Consider the following 24,055-nt stretch of genomic DNA (forward strand, 5'->3'; position numbering starts at 1 on the left):
ATATAAATATAAATATTTATAGATTTATATAGATTTATGTTATTTGTATATATTATATATTTATGTATTTAATTATTATAATTATTTAATTATACTTTTATACAGTTTAGTACATAAGGTATAGATTAAAAGCTACTTATTTTATGTATTTATTAAGTATATAATTTATTACATATTAAATATATAATGGTGCTTGGTTATAGAACTATATATCAATACTGTATGCACATGGATGTATCCATACATACACATAGTGCTTAGAACACATTAAGCTCTATATAAATGCAAAGGCATGTAGTCTTGAAAGAAGAAAGCAAGTTGGGGCCTGGCAAATTACAAGGCTTGGCAGGCACAGGTTGATGAGCCGTGGGTAAAGTTTAAAGATGGTCAAGGCTAACATCCCCCGACCTTCCTAAGGCATGTTGCTGGAGTTGGTTCTTAATAAACGTTTGTTGAGAGCTTTGTAAGCATGGATTGGCCTTCCCAAAGTATGCTTTTCCCCCTCTTCAGTCTGATTATAAGAGAAAATATTGTAGGGAAACATGCATTTCCTCTCCTCCTGTCATTTCCTATGGTTAGCTGTGTAACCTCCGGGCTCTAAAAAAGACTCTCTACATTCCTGAATTTAAAGTAGCTTACATAATTATTTTCTTAAGTGTGCCTGAGAAAACAGTTGGCCAAACAGCTTTTTTTTTTTTTTACGTCACTCTGTTCTTAAGAGTCCTTTGCAGTTTTTATCTGAAGGACAGTTGTTTGAGTTAGTGACCTGTAATGGTAGAGGGGAGAAAGGTGAATGCGCACCACAGGTTGGAGAGCCCCTGTCTTCTCCAGATCATGTGGTGTGCCCTATGCAAGCTGTCTAGCCTTGCCTCACCTCTGAACCAGACCTTTCAGAGGAATGTGGGCTTCTTTCTACAGTGTTCACAGAGGTGAGAGGGAGCAGACTGGGAGGATATAATGTGGGAAAATAGACTTTTAAACAATTCTTGAAAATGATCATGGCAAAGTAGTAAAAAAAGAAAAAAAAAGAGAAAGAGAGATAGAGAACACATATTTCCAGCCAAGACATTAGCAAAAACTTCTTCAAAATTCCCAAAGTCAATACTGAGTCAACATACAGTGATTTCTATGGCCAGCAGCCAGCTAGAGAAAGAACAAGAGCCTCTAAATGGAGAGTGCCAGATTCCCAAGGAGCCTACTCTGCCCACTCAGGGCAGAAACTGGGAATTAGGAGACCCATTCTCTGATTTTCTCTAGGTCAGTAATTTCGCTGTACAATGTTTGAGTTGTCACTCTTTCTGTCTTATTTTCTTCATCTCTAAAAGAGAGGTTTTGATTAACATATTTCTAAGACCATTTCTAATTTATAAAATTTTGTGATCTAGAAAGAATACCTTTTTTCATATGACCTTTTTATTCAAAAATTTTTAGTTCTTTCCATATTGTGTCCATGGACACAAAATAATAATAATGCAGTAATAAAAATCCTTGACTTTGTGCCCACCTGGGGATGCCAAAAAAAAAAAAATCTTTATTATGTGATTTTAAAATACTGACCCGTCAGTAGATTATTTTTCAGTATGAGAATTTGAGCACCTAAAATTTTGCAGCTAACACTTTGCTAAATGTTAAGAAAACGACAAGAAGTTCGTTTTCAAGGAATTAATAAGCTGGAAAGGAGTAGACATTCGCGTGTAAACTGGTAAGTAATATAATAAGCAGTGGCATGAGGAATCTCTTCATTAATTTACTTACTTAGGTGTGATGAAACACTTGTTATGTTCTAGACAGTATTGCAGGTGATGGGCAAACAGTAGAGGACCTGACAGATGATGTTCTGGTTTCCAGTGAGCCTGTATTCTATGGGGGGAGGTAAATAGGCAACAAAAGCAAAAGGATAATCAGCAGAACATCAGCTAGAGATAAATACTGTGAAGAAAATAGAGGGATGTGACAGGGAATAGTTGGTGGCAACTAATGTTTCTGTCAGGGAAGGCCTTTCTAAAGCATTAGATTTTTTTTTCTCTGAATTTTATTATAAAAATCTTCAAGCATGTACAAAGTTGGAAGATTTGAAAGACTGCCACGTAGACTCTACAATTAACATTTTGCTGTATTTACTTTGCCACATATCTCTCCATCTACCTATCCATCAAACTATTTTGATGCATTTGGAAACAAACTGCAGGCAACAAATGTTTTACCCCTAAGCACTTTAACATTTCATTAACTAGAGTTTAGTATTTGCATAATATAGTTTTAAGTGCCAAATAGTGTGGACAATATGTACAATGAGAGTTATAAGAAGGAATTACTCATTCATTCATTCATTTCACACATAACCATTGAATGCCTACTGTGTGGCAGACAGTTTTTAGGCACCACTTCTTCAGAAGAGAACAAAACAACAAGAATCCCTGCCCTTATGGAACTTATATTCTCTTTTTTTTCAATATATGAAGTTTATTGTCAAATTGGTTTCCATACAACACCCAGTGCTCATCCCAAAAGGTGCCCTCTTCAATACCCATCACCCACCCTCCCTCCCACCCCCCACCAACCCTCAGTTTGTTCTTAGTTTTTAAGAGTCTCTTATGCTTTGGCTCTCTCCCACTCTAACCTCTTTTTTTTTTTCCTTCCCCTCCCCCATGGGTTTCTGTTAAGTTTCTCAGGATCCACATAAGAGTGAAACCATATGGTATCTGTCTTTCTCTGTATGGCTTATTTCACTTAGCATCACACTCTCCAGTTCTATCCATGTTGCTACAAAGGGCCATATTTCATTCTTTCTCATTGCCACGTAGTACTCCATTGTGTATATAAACCACAATTTCTTTATCCATTCATCGCTTGATGGACATTTAGGCTCTTTCCATACTTTGGCTATTGTTGAGAGTGCTGCTATAAACATTGGGGTCCAAGTGCCCCTATGCATCAGTACTCCTGTATCCCTTGGGTAAATTCCTAGCAGTGCTATTGCTGGGTCATAGGGTAGGTCTATTTTTAATTTTTTGAGGAACCTCCACACTGTTTTCCAGAGTGGTTGCACCAATTTGCATTCCCACCAACAGTGCAAGAGGGTTCCGTTTCTCCACATCCTCGCCAGCATCTATAGTCTCCTGATTTATTCATTTTGGCCACTCTGACTGGTGTGAGGTGATATCTGAGTGTGGTTTTGATTTGTGTTTCCCTGATGAGGAGCAACGTTGAGCATCTTTGGAACTTATATTCTATTTAGTAAGAGAGACAAGAAGCAAGATAAGTAAGTAAAAGTTGCTTGTGTTAGATAATGATAGCAGTAAGTGCTGAATAAACTAGTGAAGGAAGAGAGGGGCATTTGTATATGTGGGTAAAGGGGGTTGCAAGTGCAGTTCCAAAAATGTGGCTAAGAAAACATCTCGGATGATATCGGGGGGCAGAAGTTGTTCTGAGTAGAAAAGTCCTGAGGTGAAAGTTTGCCTGCCATGTTGAGTAACAGCAAGGAGGAGAATATGGCTGGAACACAGAGAAAGAGTAGCAGAGATTGTGGTAGGAGACGAGGGAAGGGAGGTGAAGGGGGATGGGGTTTCAGTGAGTTACTTACAGTGGATATCAATGGCTTAGGCTTGTCCTTAAAGGAAGGTTGTGGTTGGATCACTAAAGGGATGGAAAGCCCTTCTGGTGGAGAGACTAGCCTGAGCCTTTGTTCATAGTCATGGGACTAAAAACGACAAGCATGTTCAGGAAACAGCGTCTAGACCAGTGTGATGGGAGCAGAGCATTCATGCGTGAGGGTAGAATGGGTACGCTGGGATCAAACTATAGCAGAGTTCAAGTTTCAGATGTTAGATGTTGGAATTTGGATGTTTTCTTACCGATAGCAGTGAGTCATGGAAGGTTTTTGACCAGGTAATGGGGAATTTCGGGCAAACAGGTTTTGGCTTCTTTCTCAGATGTATTAGTAAGCAACAAGTTAGTAGATAAAGAATGTTTACTATTGAAAACAAAAAGGTCTTTTTTTTTCCTTCCCCTCCCCCATAGGTTCCTGTTAAGTTTCTCAGGATCCACATAAGAGTGAACACATATGGTATCTGTCTTTCTCTGTGTGGCTTATTTCACTTAGCATAACACTCTCCAGTTCCATCCATGTTGCTACAAAGGGCCATATTTCATTCTTTCTCGTTGCTATGTAGTACTCCATTGTGTATATAAACCACAATTTCTTTATCCATTCATCAGTTGTGGGAGAGAGCCAAAGCATAAGAGACTCTTAAAAACTGAGAACAAACTGAGGGCTGATGGGGGGGTGGGAGGGGGGGAGGGTGGGTGATGGGTATTGAGGAGGGCACCTTTTGGGATGAGCACTGGGTGTTGTATGGAAACCAATTTGGCAATAAATTTCATATATTTAAAAATAAATAAATAAATAAAGTTTGTAGGATGAAAAAAAAAAGAAAACAAAAAGGTGATGCAACTTTAGCAGACTACTTCTGTGGCAACAGACAGGTACGAGGAGTGCAGGGTGACTTGAGGAAAATGAGTGTGGCAGCAGCTATAATGCGTCCGTAGGAGTTGAAGGAAAGATTGCTTGTGGCAGTGAGGACCAGAGAAGTCGAAGAGTGGGAATTTACAGTAGATCTGGCCCTTCCCAAGACTGTGATTTGTCACTCCATTATTTATTCATTCATTCATTTATTTAGTTATTTATTTATTTATTTATTTATTTATTTAATTTATTTATTCATCATTCTTCTCTTTATTGTTATTGTTGTTGTCATTATTATTATTATTATTATTATTATTATTATTATCATTAGAGAAGGCAATCTTAGAGCTGGGTCCACATTTTTTGTTTCCTAGCTGGCATTTAAGGTGAGGTTGTGTTCTTTGTAGCAACGTGGATGGAACTGGAGAGTGTGATGCTAAGTGACATAAGCTATACAGAGAAAGACAGATAACATATGGTTTCACTCTTATGTGGATCCTGAGAAACTTAACAGAAACCCATGGGGAAGGGGAAGGAAAAAAAAAAAGAGGTTAGAGTGGGAGAGAGCCAAAGCATAAGAGACTCTTAAAAACTGAGAAGAAACTGAGGGCTGATGGGGGGTGGGAGGGAGGGGAGGGTGGGTGATGGGTATTGAGGAGGGCACCTTTTGGGATGAGCACTGGGTGTTGTGTGGAAACCAATTTGACAATAAATTTCATATATTAAAAAAATAATAAATAAATAAATAAATAAATAAATAAATAAATAAATAAATAAAAAAAATAAGGTGAGGTTGTGTTTATTGGAGTCACAAGTTGAGAGAGCATCAAAGTTGTCATCTGAGAGAAATTGGCAGGACCTGCTGTTTCTGACCCCCCAGCTCAGAGTCAGCCAGCTGCTGCCTGGGTTGGAATCACAATTCTGTTAATTATTCGCCATGTGATGTTGGACAAGTTGTTTCTTTTTCTTTGCCATCCTCATCTGTGAAACAGGGTTATACATAGTACCCACCTCTTAAGTTTGTGGTTATGGTTAAATTAATTGATGTATGGAAAGCTTTAGAACAGTGCCTGGCCCAGTAAGCACTACATAAATATTAGATATTCTCATTATAATTATAACCGGCTAGATTTAATTATCTGTCATTTGGTTCATGGAACCGGCTTAATTATGAAACGTATTTTTTTGAATTTAGCAAAATCAACCTATTTGTATATACAGGTAGAGCCTGTAAGTTTCGTGATCATTTGTTTTAAGACAGTTCAAAAATGCTCTAGTCACCTGTTACTGAATAGATCAAGTGTGGCTGTGGGTTACAGAATCCTGTTTTAAAGTGGAAAGATATCACATCTTCAGAATTTAGTGTGTTTTGTGTAAACAAAGTAGCCCACTTCAAGAGGATCATAAAAATGCTGAGATTTTGAAGTAAGATATTTATTCTTTTTATTTTCTAGACAAAATTAGTTTGTTTAGGCCAATACTCTGAGGAAGGTAGCCTCCAAGTTTACATGGTATGGTGTTTTTATTTGCCATCTTTACTTAGCTATTAGTGGTATCACTTAAAAATAGCCGTGTCTCATGACTGCTGCGGTGTCTAGTTCTAGCTGCTTGCTTTCTTTGATTATTGCTTATTCATGATTGCCAACTTGAAAATGCAAGAGGTAGTTCTATAGAAGAGATAGTGACAAAGCTTTTTTAAAAAAATGGTAGTGTTGATGCTGAGTTCAGAATAAGTTAGTGTCAGGATGATTTCTTTGGAAAACCATGTATTGATGCGTGAAGGCTAAGACTATAATTTAGCTAAGTGAATGAGACAAAGCAAAGTTTGGAGGGGAAACAAGAGAAGGATATACTTTGATGAGAAGTCTGGGGGATCTTTGGCTAAGATGTGAATGTCATCAGTTGGATGCAGGTCAGAGTTCAAACACAGGCCAAATAATCCCTGGCTTTAAAAGAGAATGCATTTTTATTTTGGGATGCTATCAATGGAAACATATGTGAGTCTTTTTTTGACATTTTCACAAGACAACTTTTAAATTATAAGGCACTTTAGAATGTTCTTGTATCCCTGGGGGTCCTCTACTGGACCTAAGTTCCATCAAGTTCCATCAAGGAGTAGAACACATTCACCTTAATTACCGTTGCATACCTAGCCTGGTACACATTAGACGCTTGAATCATTTTTGGATGAATGGATTAATGAATGTACTTATGGGAAATACAGAGAATCTAGGAACTTCTCAGACAGGAATAATGAAAGTAAATTAAGTTTAAAAAAAAAAACAGCTAGAGTCTGGGAAATTCCCATTTGGAGAAAAAGAGAGAATGTTTGGTTTGGTAACAGTGCTCTTGGAAGTCAGGTTTAGAATTTCCGATGTCCACGTAAGGAAAAGGGACCTTAAATGAAGGAAAGAGACATCATCCTCGGATGAAAGGAGGAAAGCTGCGTGATAGAGTGGAACATGACTAAGGGAAATAGTGTATTTTTTAATCTTTCAGATCTTTTAAGACTATCTGTGATATTTGGCGGAGGGTGGGGGGCGTGGGGCACAGTTATCCTGAATTCTTGGGTGAATGGATTCGATGATTCCTGTAGTAAATGCTAATTTTATTTTCTTAAGAAATCATATATGTTACCAGACTTACTGTGGTGATCATTTTGCAATATATATAAATCTTGAATCATTATGCTATATACCTGAAACTAATGTTAAATGTCAATTAGATCTCAGTTAAAAACATAAACAAACGTTAGTTTTTTGTTATTAAAAATCAGACACGTTTGAAAAAGTGATGTTAGCAGTATCTCATTCCATTTTAAAAGTGCAAAATTTATCTGGAGGGGGTCTGGCTTGTATTGGTGGGATTGTAATTTCTGCTTCACACTTGAGTTGCCTCTTGTTAGATCCACATCTGGTTCCTTCTTCAATGGATAGAGTGACAGTGTATGGAAACATGATTCTTAGTGCAAGTGGCCCTTATTTCTTAAATATAATTTTATTTTATCTTGTACAGGTCAGTTATACAGAGACAAAGCAGAACGTATTTTATAATTCAAACAATGTAAATGATTATTGAAACTACTTGGTGATTAGTTGCTGTTTTAGTCTGCTAAGGGGGAGAAAAAGAGTACCTGACTCGGGAGGGATCAGAATTCAATATAATGTTTTATTGAAAGTTAAGGTTGTAAATCCTAGAGTATGTTAATAAGAAAAATGCAGGGGCGCCTCGGTGGCTCAGTCGGTTGAACGTCCAACTTCGACTCAGGTCATGATCTCGCAGCTCCTGAGTTCGAGCCCCGGGTCAGGCTTTATGCTGACAGCTCGGAGCCCTGGAGCCTGCTTCAGATTCTGTGCCTCCCTCTCTCTCTGCCCAACCCACTCACATTCTGTCTCTGTCTCTCTCAAAAATAAATAAACATTTTTAAAAAATTTAAGAAAAGGCAGAGTGCATTTGGAGAGCTCTTTACCAATAGGGTATGTTCTTAAGTTTAAAATCATTTGTCTGCATCTCTTTGTGATAATTTTAAACAACCTCTCTCATGCCAAGCACTATGTTTGTTGCTTTCGCTTTATCATTTCAGAATGACCCTGGAAAGTTTGCAAGGGGATTACTGGATTAGATACTTTTAAAACATTATTTTTAAGTTTAAAATGGCTTCTCTATATAGGTTCTTTCCTCTGGGCCCCCACCCCCTCCCCACGCTGAACATCTCCTGTTGTAGCATGTAACATTGCTTTCCACTGTGGAATTCAAAGGTGAGATTGTTTTCCACAAGAATGGACAATGAGCACAGCCTGCTTCTTACATTTATAATTCCTAGAAGAGGTGAAGTTCTTCTTCTTCGTCTGGCTCCTAGCTAAGCGTTATGGGGTTGGGGAGAGCCAGCCGGACGGGGTCACCTTTCTTCAACTTACCTTGGTGGTGCCAGCAATGTGGAAGACTGTGATGCAAAGCTGCTTCATGCAGTGGGTGGGAAGGAATTTACAATACTTGTTTCATGCCTCACAGGAAGTACATGCTTTTGTGGCTATTGCATCCGAATGACATGTTTCAGGTAAAAGGTGCGGAGAGATTGTAAATGTCAGTCTTCATGGCATGTCTGAGCATAGCACGTCAAGTGGGAGAGTTTAAAATTTCCTCCAGATTGTGGGTGATCCACTTGGGCAACATGAGGAAGTGAAGATCCCCATCCATGTGGCAAGTCCCTCCACACCACATTCTGTAATATTCCCAATGGCAGGAAAATCCTGTGTCTTCCTTTCTCTCATCCTGCCTTCATTTAAGGATTCTTATCAGTCAGTCGAAGATTATGAATGTCTCAGCCAAGAAGTGCTATGGCTGGATGTGTAAGGGACATTCTGAAGACCAATGTGACCATAAACATAGCACAGTTGATTTTCCTTTTACTTATTAAGTTGGCATTAGATATATCCAGGCACTGAATATCTTACCATACAAATTGCCTAGGGACCTTCCAGTTGGGAAGTCTGTCATGACATGGCACATTGGACTAGGAAGCCCATTCCAGCTTAAAATCTTTCCATTTGTTAGAAAACTGCACAATGAGTTGTAATGTTGTTCTTTTAGCTTCCATTCTCCCATGGTGTTTTTGCCCTCTGGAAATGAAAACAGTAAATCTAGTCTTATTTTAATACCAGCTTTCATGTATTCGGGGGCATGAAGGAGGGTAGAAAACAGACTTATGTTTTTACCCACGTCTTGTTTTTCTCACTAAATATCCAGAGCAAGCTCATTCAATATAAAGTTTTCCAAGCCCTCTTTAGGAAAGACTCCATTTGAAATTTAGAAATGGGGAATAGACATGATGTGTCGGGATGTGGTCTGAGCGGTGCTACTAACATTGATAGAACAGACTGCAGTTACAGTAATTGTTTAGAAGCCAGTCACCTTTTTTAAGAATTTTTTAAAAATGTTTATTTATTTTTGAAAGAGACAGAGCATGAGCGGGGGAGGGCAGACAGAGAGGGAGACACAGAATCCGAAGCAGGCTCCAGGCTCCGAGCTATCAGCACAGAGCCCGATGTGGGGCTCAAACTCATGAACCATGAGATCATGACCTGAGCCTAAGTCAGATGCTGACCTGACTGGGCCACCCAGGCGCCCCCAACCACTCATCTTTTTGACTTATAACTGAACTATGATTCATCTGGGCATGTGGAATTCTACTTGTACCGGGATTCTTGATTATTTTGATAACTGCAAAGTGATACTGATATGTTGCTTTGATGAGTAAAGGTTCATAGGACTTCATAGGAACGGCTGTCTGTGTTACACCAGCCCATGATTTTATGTTTAGTAGCGATGGCATGATTCTTAACAAGAAAAGATTGCCTTATGTGCTCCCTCACACACACATGCACAGTAATTCAGCAGATATTGATTATGTCTCATATGCCAAACACTGCAATGAACTAGTAATAGAGAGCTATATAAAATAGATACATATAAGATACATATAAATGCTTATAAGATAGATCTATATAGGATAGATACAGTTTACTGGGAGAGGCAAATTCTTGTACAGATGATTTCCATACCTTGTTCTTACTCATAAAATTCAGTGCGGAGAATTATCCGTGAACTTATTTTAACCTTTTGGAAAGCTCCTTCTGGTTTGTTTTTTTCCATCTTCTGAAACCAAACAGAAAACAAAGCCAGTAATCTATAGCATTTTGTGTTGCTTCTAAAAATGCCGTCTTCACCTTTTAAGAGACATATCTGAGTTCTGGTCTATTTGAAGATATTGGAAAGGTTCACTCTAACTATATTCTATGGTAACTGATATGATAAAAATAATAGCACTATTTTATAATTATGCAGCAATCTTCAAAACATTTTCTCAATTGGTTCTCAAGACAGTCTAAAATTACATTATTCATAACTAATGGCAGGGATAGTACAGAGAATGTCTTTCTATACAACAGAATTATAGTCCCTGGAGAGATACCTTTTAATACCCCTTTTTCTCTTTGGATATTAATCACTCTCTTTTCCATTAGACTAAAATTGGCTCGTTGGCAGGATAGAGTCCTCCCAGAAATTTGGTTAGCTCACAGAGTGTTGGAAAATGAAAACCTGAGCCCCACCTCCCATTTGTAGATGTTTCTTGAGCTAACCACAGTTGGCTGGCCCCTGGTCCTGCTGCCACCTTGGATAGGTGTTCTGTCTCCAGTCTATGACAGCCCACATTTGTCACAAATGCACACGTGTGAATTTTCACCCAGGCTTTCTTTAACCTCCTGACCACTTCTGCCTCTGTCTGGAGGCCCGGGGACAGTTCCTGAATAACAGGCACAATATCTTCATAGTTTTTTAGGACTCAGGCAATTTTTCAAAAATGTTTTATTATTTTGAGAGAGAGGGGGTGTGAAGTGCGCACACACACATGGGAGAGGGAGAGAGAGAGAATCCCAAGCAGGCTCTGCGTGGTCAGTGCAGAACCCAACATGGGGCTCGACCCTGTGAGCCCCGTGAGATCATGACCTGAGCCACTGAACACTTAGGGGCACCTGGGAGGCTCAGTCAGTTAGGTGTCCGAGGTTGAGGTCATGCTCTCACGGTTCATGGGTTCGAACCCCACGTCGGGCTCTCTGCTGACAGCTCAGAGCCCGGAGCCTGCTTAGGATTCTGTGTCTCCCTTTGTCTCTGCTCCGCCCCCACTCATGCTCTGTCTCTCTCTCAAAAATAAGTAAGCATTAAAAAAAAAAAAAAAAAGTCGGACACTTAACTGACTAGCTACCCAGGTGCCCCTAGAGCTCAGGCAATTTTTGTGTCTCATCCATAATGACTGCAGAATTCAACTACCTCCTTTTAGTGAAGGAGGAAAACAACTATGCAGAAGCAATTCTCATGTTTACTAAAGTGACTGATTAAATAGACTTATATCATGAAAAATAGCAAAAACATGTATTTATTGAAGTACATCCATGAAGCTATGTTACTTTTATTTTTAGGACTCTTTTAGGTTAAAAACAATCTGGCACTCAAAAATGGTTTGACTTTGTTTGCATTACATATAATACACATCCATTTTATGCCCGAATCTGATGAATGTATCTGTTCTAGGTCACTGAAATGTTTCTGGAAATGTCTCTTGAAGTTTGGTAAGTGCATTTATTTCATCGGGTGGAAAATATTGTGAGGGATTCACTATCTTATTTTAATTGTTAAGGGTCCACTTTTAAAATAAGAAATAATTCTGAGAGCTTTTGAACATAAAAAACACATTAAATAAACTTTTCTTTAGCTCTTCCCTAATAGCTATGGCATTAAAAAATAATAAATTTTGTATCTTTGCTTACTTTTCCCGGTAGTTTTTATCAGGTCAATAAGGGCTTTTAGAAAGAGTCCTCCCTCTGGTTTACTTCCCGTAGAAATGAACAAATATGGTTAGTTAAGCCTCTTTTTCATTGTTGATTCAGATAGATACTCAAGAACATGAAAGTAAACATAAACAGGAAACTGTAAAAAGGAAAAACTGAAAATGAGATTGTTTTTGTTCACAGAGATAGTAAAGTTCCATGAAGCACGTTGCTGTTTCAAAGTGGCCTCCAAAAGAAATGTTGGAAAATCATTTATTTATTTTCAAATGGTGCATCTTAGGGGAGTTAGGCCTGCCTGGAGAATTAGCTGGATCTAACGCTGAGTTCAGTACATCCAACCTCCTTCAAACTCTCTGTGTCTCCTTGAACTTCCCTGTTGAAGTGGGTTTTACCGAAGTAACTAGTCCACATTTATTTCACCCAAACACTGCATTTATTAGTGTAACATTCTCCTATATTGTGATTTGCCGAATGAATGCTGAGGGACACGTTGACATTGGGCTCGGTATTTCTTTCACTTATTTAGGTTCCTAGAACACGTTGATTCAACCTTGTAAATTATTGCATAAATTACTACTTGTCCCTCAAGATATGTCAGGAAGTCTCATAGGACAGTCCAAATAATTGAGTTGCATTATTTTGCATTGTGTTGATTTTTGCTAAAACATGGTATATTTGGGGGGCACCTGGGTGGCTCAGTCAGTTGACCATCCTACTCTTGATTTCAGCTCAGGTCATGATCCCAGGGTCTTGGCATTGAGCCCCACATTGTGAAGCCTGCTTAAGATCCTCTCTCTCCCTCTCCTTCTCCCTCTCTCCTCCCTCCCGCCCCCCTCGCCCCTCTCTCCCACTCAGGCTTTCTCTTTCTCTGTCTAAAATTTTTAAAAATGTGGTATAACATGAGATTTTAGCATGAGATTAAAAGAACTTTTGCTATTTGAGTAGAAAGTTATGCTATTTGTCTTAATGGGAAATGATCTTCACTGATGTAATTAGGACCATATTATGTAAAAGAAATTTGCTTTAACAAAGTACAGATATCAAAAAATAGAGGAAAAAAACTCAGCTAAATAAGATACATATGTTCAGAAGCAATTTACTATATATTTATAATGAACTTTGATCAAACTATTTTTATCTGTTCATTTGTCTTGACTCTGAAATGGAAATGTTCTTAGAAATTATTATTATTATTATTTTAAATGCTTATTTATTTTTGAGAGAGAGAGAGAGAGAGAGAGAGAGAGAGAGAGAGAGGCAGAACATGAGCAGGGAGGGGCAGAGAGACACAGAATCCAAAGCAGGCTCCAGGCTCCGAGCTGTCAGCACAGAGCCCCACGCAGGCTCGAACCCACGAACCGTGAGATCATGTCCTGACCCGAAGTTGGCTGCCCAACCAACTGAGCCACCCAGGCTCCCCTTTAGAAATTATTTTTTTAAGTGTATTTATTTCTTTTGAGAGAAACAGAGACACCACACGTGGGGGAGGGGCAGAGAGAGAGGGAGAGAGAGAGAATCCTAAGATTCCGCTGCTAGCACAGAGCCTGATGTGGGGCTCAAATCCACGAAGCTGCGATATCATGACCTGAGCCAAAAGCAAGAGTTGGACACTTAACCAACTGAGCCATCCAGGTGCCCCAGAAATGTTCTTTAAAGAAAAATTTAACTTTCCGTGGAATGTTTTTCATTGGATATAAAACAAAATCAAGAAATCAAATTAAACAGTTAAAGATAATATGTAAAAGAGGAAAATAAATGAACCAAACTTGTTATTGTATTTATAAAATTACTCAACATTTTTATTTTTCTTTTACATGTTTGTACTGATCTTCTAAATATCTGTGTTCATTGCTCTGTTCATAGGTTTTTTGAAAAATGATGGCCCTTGTGTTTAATATAGGATAGTGATCAGCATAGTATGTTACAAGTATATTACCTAGTATATTACAGGGACCAGGAGTTCCAGAATGAGAAATCCTAGTTTTAAATCAGTCTCTTGCTAATTGTGTTAACAGTTGAAACATTTTTAATGACACTTTTGCTCATTTGTGAAATAAGAAAAGAGTACTTTGTAAACATATCTGTTGTGATGATTTAATGAGATGTTCTTTAGAAAAAGAGCACATATTATTTTATATTAATACAAAGTAGAAAAATTTTCCACATGTACACCACAAGTTCATAGTAAAAATGTTTGTAATAGTTTGCAGAAATTTGAAGCAACTTCAATATTCATGAAATAACTTATGCTATAATCATATAATGGAGATACTTCACAATAGTAAAAATGTTTGAATTGTTCCTATATATACAAACACAGATGAATCTTAAAAACAAAATGGTCAATGGAAAAAATATTGCAGAATACATACAGTTGATAGAATTTATAAAAAAATTAAAAACATACAAAATGACTCTATGTATTTTTTAGAGATATAAATGTATACTGTGAAGTTATAAATATTTATAATTTATAAATGTATAAATTTATAAATAATTGTAATTCATAAATGTGTAAATACATTGGAATAATAAAGAGCAAGTTTAAGGTAGTGATTACTCTGAGGAGCAGAAAAGGAAACACATTTGAGATGGATTCACAGAGACAACTGTGCAGGTGAGATTTTTATTTCTCAAAGTGGTTAGAAGATACTCAACCTAATATATTGTAATAAATAATAATAGAGAGTCTACCCCTAAGACTTGACTTAAAAAATTCTTACTGATTCACTCGTAACTCTTTTCCTCCTTGGAAAACTTCATAATAATCAAATTTAATAACTGTGCAATCCAATGCTTTGATGTGCTTATACTGATCATTTTTTATTATTGGGCAATATGGCTAAGTGCTCTTTTCAAAATTTACAGTTAATTTTCTGTTTTTTAAAGTTTATTTATTTTGCGGGGAGAGGGGCAGAGGGAGAGGGAGAGAGAAAATCCCAAGCAGGCTCTGCACTGTCAGCATGAACCTGACTTGAGGCTACGTCTCATGAACCATGATATCATGACCCGAGCCAAGATCAAGAGTAGGATGCTTAACTGAGTAAGCCACCCAGGTGTCCCTACAGTTAGTTTTCTTAAAGCATATATCCAAAAATAGAACTACTCAAAGGGAATATACATTTTAATTATTTTTGGTGCTCATCACTTGATGACTTTCAAAAGTGTTTTGCAAATTTATATTTTCAAAATGAACATATTTACTTTGTACTAGAAAATATTTCTTAAAACTTAAAATATTTCTTAAAAACTGTTAAATAATAACAGTATTTTAAAAATTTGCTAGTGAAGCTAAGTATTCTTCTGTTTTTCATTATTAATCATACTTCCTCTTTTGTGAGTTATCCATGTTTGTCCTTTGGGAAATAGTAATTAAAATATTATTGGTAAACAAAGATCATTATAGAGTACATAGCCCAGAGGCTATGGAGTCTCTTCTTTTGGCCTATGTTTTACGAGGAATAAATGCACTGAATTAACAGAAGTTTCCTTAATTTTAATTCACTCTGAAGGGAAGGACTTACTTTTATGAATGGTAAAGAGACAATATTTTATCAGCGAAATTCTTACTTTCTACATTTGGATTTATTCGCATCACAACATAGAGGTCTATGTTTTCTTGTTCTGTTTTGTTTTTTACTATTTTTTAAAAAAATTATTTATTTATTTTGAGAGAGGGAGAGAGAGAGAGAGAGAGAAAGCAGGGAGGGGCAGAGGGGGAGAGAGAGAGAGAGAGAGAGAGAGAGAGAGAGAGAGAGAGAATCCCAAGCAGATTCCTCACTGTCAGTGCAGAGCCCAACATGGGACTTTATCCCATGAACCGTGAGATCATGACCTGAGCCAAAATCAAGAACCTGTTGCTTAACTGACTAAGCCACCCAAGTACTCCTGCTTTTTACTACTTTTAAATTCAGAAGCTGGTTTTAGAATACAATATTGGACTTGTTTGTGAGGAATTGTTGCATTGAGGAAAATACATCATCTATTTGCTCTGTGATCCTAACCTCTCAGAGCTTTGGTTTTTTTAATCTGTAATAGGTAGTTAGAAAAATAATATATTGTATAATAACGTGTGAGATTTACTCCCATTATTTCTGCAGTGATACATGCCTACATATCTAAAGTGGTTTCTGGCATAGTCTAGGGATCTGAGAAGTTGACGCCGCTGCTATTATTAGGAAGGGTATACAATGTAAGAGCTCTGAAATCCTCCAGTCAAACTTACTTGTCGCTGTCTGAAGTTCTAGCGTTAGCAGTGCCTTTTTTTTTGTCACACGGGGACATCTCTTAGACAAGGCAATTCATTAAGACAGTATTTCTGCCGGTACGCTCCACAGAACATAGACTCTTTGGAATATCAGTGGTATGTCATGGAGAAGTGGGGAACGAAGGGCCAGGGGAAGGAATTCTTGATCAAATAAATTTGGGAAATACTGTGCCAAATAGATCTCAGCAGCTTTATTTTCTGAAATATTTCCCGAAGTCTTTACTATCATAAGATGAATTTCTCATTGGCCGTTCGTGTGCCTGCTTGTTTTTTCTAAAGCATCTCCTACTCCATATTTTCTGGAAACACACCTTGGAACATACAGTTTTAAGACAGCCATCATTTTATACCCTTGTTCAGCTCCCCTTCTAGGAAATGGCTTGAGGGGAACAGTGAGCAGGTATCAGCGTTAGCTACCGGGGACTGGGTGATTTTAACAAGGCTACTGGGGACATTGGCTCATGACTATGTTCTCTATACAGTTCATCCCCAGACCTCCGATTCAGTATGGCTCTGTGTGATCAGGAGAAGACTTTCAGACAACAGAGGAAAGAAAACATAAAGGAAAACATGAAGAAACTCCTGGGTCCAGAGAAGAGTAGAGGCCTGTATTCTACGCGCGATGTGAGTTGGAAAATTTTCAAATGTTACTGCAATTCAATAATAATTGTGTTTGTACCGTCTCCCAAATTTCACCCAAGTGTGGAAATATTGAGTTTGAGCATTATATCTTCAGTTTTTTAAGATGAGGTAAGTGTTTCGTAAATAAAGATTCTTTGAGGAAGATCATCACAAATGCTGCCCATATTTAGCAATATTGATCAGGTACAGTTTTACAAAGAGGCGTAGGCATACTTACACACAAACAAGCTATTGATAGTAAGAAAAGATTAGCCTCAGATGTAAAAAGATCATTGAATTAATTTTATTTTATTTTTATTATTTTTTTAATTAAAGTATATTTGACACACAATGTTGCAATTAGTTTCAGGTGTACAACACAGTGTTTCAACAAGTCTCTTCATTGTGTGGTGCCCACCACAAGTGTGGCTCCCATGGGTCACCACACAACACTATTACAACACCGTTAATGATATTTTCTGTGCTGTACTTTTCATCTCTGTGATTTATTCATTCCATAACCGTAATTCTGTATCTCCCACTCCCTTCGCCCATTTTGGCCATCGCTCTAGCTCCCTCCCCTCTGGGATCATTGAATTAACTTTAATATGGATTAAGATTAAACAATTGTGAGATTTATCATCACCAAACAAGAAGAAAGTGCTACAAGTCTTGTCAATGATAACACAGTTTACCAAACTACGTAGATGTGAATGGGAGAGATAAAAGGAAATGTTTCAAATTCTTAATATTTCATCACAGGAAGCTAAAGTCTATCATCCCAGATGGACCAAATAGTTAAGAATGATGACCTCTACTTTTTAATGTTTTCATCATCCTAATGATAGAGAGATCTTAAAATTAAAATATTTTTGTAAACAAATATAGGAAGTACAATCCTTCATTTGTACTTTAACTTCTTTTTCTTCCCTTAATTTCCAGGAAAATAAATATCATTTATTGTTCAATAACATGTAATGTGTAAACCAGTTTTTGGCTATTTATCTGTCCATTTATTCATTTTTCCCTTCACTGATCTATCATCTATCTACCCATCCATCCACCTGTCCATCCATTTATTGGTCTATCCTTTTATTAAATGCATAAGTAACGCATAAGTAAGGCCTGTCCTCCCTCCCCCCATGTCCTGTTCGCTCTCAAACCCAAGCTTAAAAAACTTTTCCTGCTCTTAGGATTGGCTTCTTGGCATCTTTCTAGCATCCATTTTTGCCAGTTCACCCCCAGTTCACCACACTCCTTCACTAGGTGCCTCTTGGTCCCATGTCCCCTCAGAACCTTTCCCCATGTGGTGCTTTTCCACACAGTTTCTTCTCTCTCTGTGTGCTTCCCTCCTCTCCTCTCCTCTCTGTGCTTCCCTGTGCCACCCTGTCCCCGCCCCACCGCCTTTTGGGGTACCTAGGACCCTCCCAACTTTAAGCACCACATACTTAGCTTCTTCTGAGGCTGTTGTCCTCACCAGCTCCTCCCTCCTTCCCCCCACATCTGTTAGATCCAGTTATATTCTCTATATTAATGGCACCAATATATGCACATTATCTTTTTAGCATTTACAACACGTATACTTAAAAAATACTTGTACAGATATTCGTTTAATGTCTCTTCTCTCCAGTGGAATATAAGTTACATGAAGACCAGGGCAGTGGCTGTGTTATTTAACCTTCATACTCCCAGCACCTGGCAAAGGCTCCTTAGCACACGGAAGACCCTCAGTAAGTCTTGCGTTGTAGGAGTCAGGGCACAGATTCAGGAGGTAGCTTCGCACTGCCTCCAGGGGATGAAGTAGCTAGAGGGAGGGATCAGAGACTCCGAACCCAGGAACACAGAATCAGGTCGTGAGGCAGGAGACACAGGTGGAGGAGAAGGTTTGGAGGAAAAGATCCCAGCTTGAACTGTTCAATTAGAAACGTATGTGTGCGGGGGCGGGGTGCCTGGCTCAGTTGGTCCAGCGTCTGACTTTGGCTCGGGTCATGATCTCACAGGTCAGGAATTCAAGCCCTGCATTGGGCTCTGTGCTGTCAGCACAGAGTTCGCTTCAGATCCTCTGTCCCCCTCTCTCTGCCCCTCGGCACTCCTCTTTTTGTGGAAAAAGGAGTGTCCCTGGGAAAATGAAACTTGGCCTAATATTCATACTAATTGGCTTTTCTGCAATGGATGGAGAATAAAGTAATTATGTGTTCTGTGGAATTTTCTTCAAAAATATTAAATCCGTGTTTTTGGAAGTCGTTCCTGGAATTATTGTAGTTGTTTCGGTTCGGTCTAGAGTTGTTTTCTCTTGTCCAGAATTCAGAACCACCCATCCCCACAAGTAATGTTTTCCTGTTTTTTAAAAAATTTTCTTCATTTTTGAGAGAGAAGGAGCATGAGCAGGGGAGGGGCAGAGAGGGTGGGAAGATAGAGGATTCGAAGTACGTTCTGCACTGACAGCAGTGAGCCCAACATGGGGCTGGAGCTCATGAACCATAAGATCATGACCTGAGCTGAAGTCAGATGCTTAACCAACTGAGCCATCCAGGCATCCCTTTCCTATTTTTATGTTACTCCTTGGTGAGAAGGGTGTCTTAAGTTCCCAATTCCCTTGCTCTCTGATAAGACTTCACTTTCTGTTCAGTTCTTAATTCTCAATGCAGAGACTGTGCTCGTCTTATTCCAAGTGTTCAACAGACAGCATCCAGTTTAGGACTTCAGTGTCAAATTGAAATGTCAAATAAATTAGAGCAGCATAAACTTGGGCACAGTCCTTCACTTCTGTGCTTCACCTGTAAAATGGAGCCTGGGGCTTTTATTAGGTCACAGGATGAGTACTACTGCTTATAAGCCTCCAGCACAATGTGTAAGAGCATGTAGTAGTTGCTCAAAAAAATAGTATTGTACCTGAGTGTGGCTCTTCTGTTGCATAATACCCGAGGGCAATAATTGTCAAATTTAATAAAATCTGAGCTTTTCCATCTGGACAATGAGTTAGTCAAAGAGCTGAGGCATCTAATAACTCAAGAGTTTATTCTCTTAAATACTAAGACTTTTAAAAAATGTATTCTCAATAATTAAAAAAAAGTTTTGAAATGTATTGATTTTAATCATTTAGCTGGAAGTCTTTCTAAAGTGACAGGTCATTCCTCATCCTGACTGAATGGATTTGAGTGTTCTCAGGTCTGTCTCCTTTCCAATCAGCTGCCATCTCTCCCCACCTTATGTGCTCCCTTGAGGTAATTTCTTCAAACCACTCCTTTCTCTTTCAACTTTGCTGTTGTGGAATTCAAATCTGATAAGCAGGCTTGTTGTTAGAACAGTGTCTCTGACTAGTATGATTTCTTTATGAATAAAGGCCTGAGATCTTTCCTATGACTAAGACCTGCAAGCCTCTGTACGTGGGGATTTTTGGCATAGTTGGATCGTTCAGAGGCCATTCTTATGAATTTTCTGGTCTGAAAATACTTCTTGGTCAGATGAAGTTCCCAGATTATAGTCTTCTGTGAAGGGAAATGCTACTCGCTAGTTTTTATGTTCCCTAGTAACTGACCATAACAAAGCAAAGCTGGTTAGGGGACTAGAGTCTGGAACTATAATAGTCGGAAAGCAAGAGAAAGTAATTTACTTTCACCTGCATCAGAGAATAAAGAGAAAGTGTTTTGCCCCAAGGCACAATTTACGAGATACTTTCAATTTAAACGAATATCTTTTGATGAAAATCAAAACGGACCTTGAGTAATATATTCTGTGAGTGCTATTCTTACTTAAGTTTGTCATATAAAGGAAGTGAAAGACTAGAGAAAAGAGTCCATTTGGTGACAGAGAAAGAAGCAAAGCCAAACAGTTTCTGAGGGAGGTAATAGAAGTCAACCTTGAGTAGTCAATAAGAATTCTTATTCCTCGTTTGTGTTGTTTCTATCATCTAGAATATTCTTCCTCTTGCTTCCTCCTTTCCTGGTGACAACAGCACTTTGTACTCTCAATTCCTATTCCCCTCCCAGACTGCAAGTATCACAGGGAAGACAGTGTGAAACTCCCAAGAGTAGAGGCCAGAAAGGAGCACTGAGCGGGTGTGAGCTTCCGGGGACTCACAAGGTGGACTTGGAGTTTTTCTCCTCTGAGGTAGTGGTGGAATGTGAACAGCCAAAGGAATAAGAGACCTGGAAGTTGATCTAGAAAGTAGATGTCCAAGCCGCCCAGACTGCACTCAGGAGGGTTGTCCACTATGAGGCAGGTGACTCCTGCAGACCACAGAGCTCTCAGGGAGACAGGCTCAGGGGGAGGCACGTAAGAACACATGTGTCAGGAGCAAGGAAGGAGGAGGCCTATGGGGACAGGTGCTGGATTTGCTGCAGTTTTCAGTGATTTGTTTTATAAATCAGGCATTATGTGAGGAAGCTTACTGGGCTTGAAGGGCCAGCGGCCCGATGAAAACAAAATGCTAGTAACAATAATATATTTTAATTTAACGTAAACTCACTTTTTAAATTTTACATGTGAAATTATGGCTGTGCTGGGGGAAAAAAATGTAAATACGTTGAAACGAGATCATATACACTATTTTTTGTACGTTTCATGAAGCAAACCAAGCCAGTGAGCTCCTTCTCTTTGTGTACAAAGATGTTGCCTAAGTTTCTGACTAGAAATGGACTGGGCAGCACCTTGGGAGGGCTGGTACTGGGCACAGGGTGGTGGGGAGGCAATGCACACTGCAGGGATTAGCATTTACACAAGTCCGGGCAGCCATGTCTGCTCCTACCATTGTTAATACTGTGAGGGTGCACTGGTTAATCAGACTCGATAATTGTCAACTTTACTTCCATACTCTAATCCAAATGATAAATAATAATAATGATAATAATAACAACAACAGCAACAACCTAGGATGTACAAACTAGCAGTGTAAAACCTAACAGTTTTAATATGGAGATAATCAGTCTTTAAAAAAATCAATGCTACATTTTCTGTCCTCCTTTACATTTACAGGGTTGGCTCTCTAATTTTCAATAGAGCTTCTCTGGCACCTTTTATAAATTGGACTGGTCAGTTGAACATTGTAAAACCAGGACCTGGCTACCTCCTGGAATGCATGTTCAAGTGCTTTGACTCTGCTTTGTGGGGCAGAGGGTTTGGAGGTGGTTGGCACTGTGGAAAATTGACTTTCAGTAAAAGTAGAGGAAGAAAGGGTTCTGATTTTATATTCATACCAGATTTCTCTTCAAACTGGCAAGAACATAGAGATAATTGGGGGCAAATTAGAGGGCATAGAAATAAATAATCAGAAACAAATTTCAATAATGTGGAATTTGTGACATTCATTCTTTATTTGCCTGATTTTTAAAAATTTAAATCCAAGTTAGTAACATTTAGTGTAATAATGGTTTCAGGAGTAGAATTCAGTGATTCATCACTTACATATAACACCCAGTGCTCATCCCAGCAAGTGCCCTCCTTAATGACCACCACCCATTCATCCCATCCCCCCACCCAACACCCTACCAGCAGCCCTCAGTTTGTTCTCTGTATTCAAGAGTCTCTCATAGTTTGCCTCCTTCTGTTTTTAAACTTATTTTTTCATCCCTTCCCCTATGTTTTGTTTCTTAAAGTCCACATATGAATGAAATCATATGATACTTGTCTTTCTCTGACTGACTTAGCATAATACATTCTAATTCCATCCACATTGTTGCAAATGGCAAGATTTCATTCTTTTTGATCACTGAGCAATATTCCATTATATGTATGTATATATACATATATACATATGTGTGTGTGTGTATATATATATATATATATATATATATATATATATATATACACCACATCTTCTTTATCCATTCATCAGTCAGTGGACATTTGGGTTCTTTCTATAATTTGGCTATTGTTGATAGTGCTGCTATAAACATGGGGGTGCATGTGTCCCTTCAAAACAGCATGTCTGTATCCCATGGATAAATGCCTAGTAGTGCAATTGTTGGGTTGTAGGGTAGTTCTATTTTTAGTTTTTTGAGGAACCTCCATACTGTTTTCCAGAGTGACTGCACCAGTTTGCATTCCCACGAGCAGTGCAGAGGTGTTCCCCTTTCTCTGCATCGTCAACATCTGTCGTTTCCTGAGTTGTTAATGTTAGCCATTCCGACAGGTGTGAGGTGGCATTCATTGTGGTTTTGATTTGTATTTCCCTGATGATGAATAATGATGTTGAGCATCTTTTCATGTGTCTGTCAGTTATCTGGATGTCTTCTTTTTTTAAATTTTTTTTTTAATGTTTATTTATTTTTGAGAGACAGAGACAGGACATGAGTGGGAAAGGAGCAGAGAGAGAGGGAGACACAGAATTCGAAGCAGGCTCCTGGCTCTGAGCTGTCAGCACAGAACCCAATGCAGGGCTTGAATTCACGAACTGCGAGATCATGACCTGGGCCAAAGTCAATGTTCAACCGACTGAGCCACCCAGGCGCCCCTCTTGTTTTTCTTTAGTGTTTATTTATTTTTGAGAAAGAGAGAGAATGAGAGTATGAACAGGGGAGAGACAGAGAGAGAGGGAGACACAGAATCCAGAACAGGCTCTAGCCTCTGAGCTGTCAGCATAGAGCCCAACACGGAGCTTGAACTCAAGGACAGCAAGATTATGACCTGAGCCGAAGTCAGACACTTAACTGAATGAGCCACCAGGCATCAACCCTGCCATCTGGATGTCTTCTTTGGAAAGTGTCTCTTCATATCTTTTCCCCATTTCTTCACTGGATTATTTGTTTTTTGGGTATTGAATTTGTTAAGTTCTTTATAGGTTTTGGATACTAAGCCTTTATCAGATTCATTGCCAATATCTTTTCCCATTCCGTCAGTTGCCTTTTAATTTTGTTGATTGTTTCCTTACCTGTGCAGAAGCTTTGTATCTTAATGAGGTCCCAATAGTTCATTTTTGCTTTTGTTTCCCTTTTTATTTGCCTGATTTTGTCAGTGAAAAGAGAAAAAGGGATAATTTGTAAGTGATAATTACTAACAAAAATGAAACCCAAACACATAACAATCCAAATGATTATAACCATCTGCCTTTGATACTACTAGTGAGGAACTGGCGTAAGTAATTCTAACACTTCTTAACTTTTTTGATTTGTAGTCCTCTTTCATACTAGTCAATAAAATAATAAGCCCTCTTAGAAATTAAAAAATGCATTTAATGAACTGGACTAGGTGTATTAAAAAGTACTATAAGTAAAATATTTTAAGTCTATATTTTACTAAATATAATGAAGTACATTTTTATCTAATATCAGTAGAGTTATGTATTAAAAACACCTTTTTCCCAATAACAAGTGAAAAACGTTTGTTAAATGAATAATTTACCAAGGAAAAAATTTTCTC

The 24,055-nt window shown here is 38.4% G+C and overlaps 1 protein-coding gene across 6 annotated transcripts in view; it reads left to right on the top strand.

The window, feature by feature from the left end:
- Window positions 1-24,055, top strand: part of PLA2G4A (phospholipase A2 group IVA) — a 158,686-nt gene that overhangs the window by 71,720 nt on the left and 62,911 nt on the right. For all 6 annotated transcript variants that reach the window (XM_027074337.2, XM_053209800.1, XM_027074338.2 and 3 more), the window contains 2 exons: window positions 11,555-11,592; window positions 16,561-16,702. In XM_027074337.2, coding sequence (XP_026930138.1) covers window positions 11,555-11,592; window positions 16,561-16,702 — 180 coding nt within the window. The remainder of the gene's footprint in view (window positions 1-11,554; window positions 11,593-16,560; window positions 16,703-24,055) is intronic.

This window comes from Acinonyx jubatus, chromosome E4 (genome assembly GCF_027475565.1).
Source record: "Acinonyx jubatus isolate Ajub_Pintada_27869175 chromosome E4, VMU_Ajub_asm_v1.0, whole genome shotgun sequence".
In the NCBI taxonomy this organism is placed as follows: Eukaryota; Metazoa; Chordata; class Mammalia; order Carnivora; family Felidae; genus Acinonyx; species Acinonyx jubatus.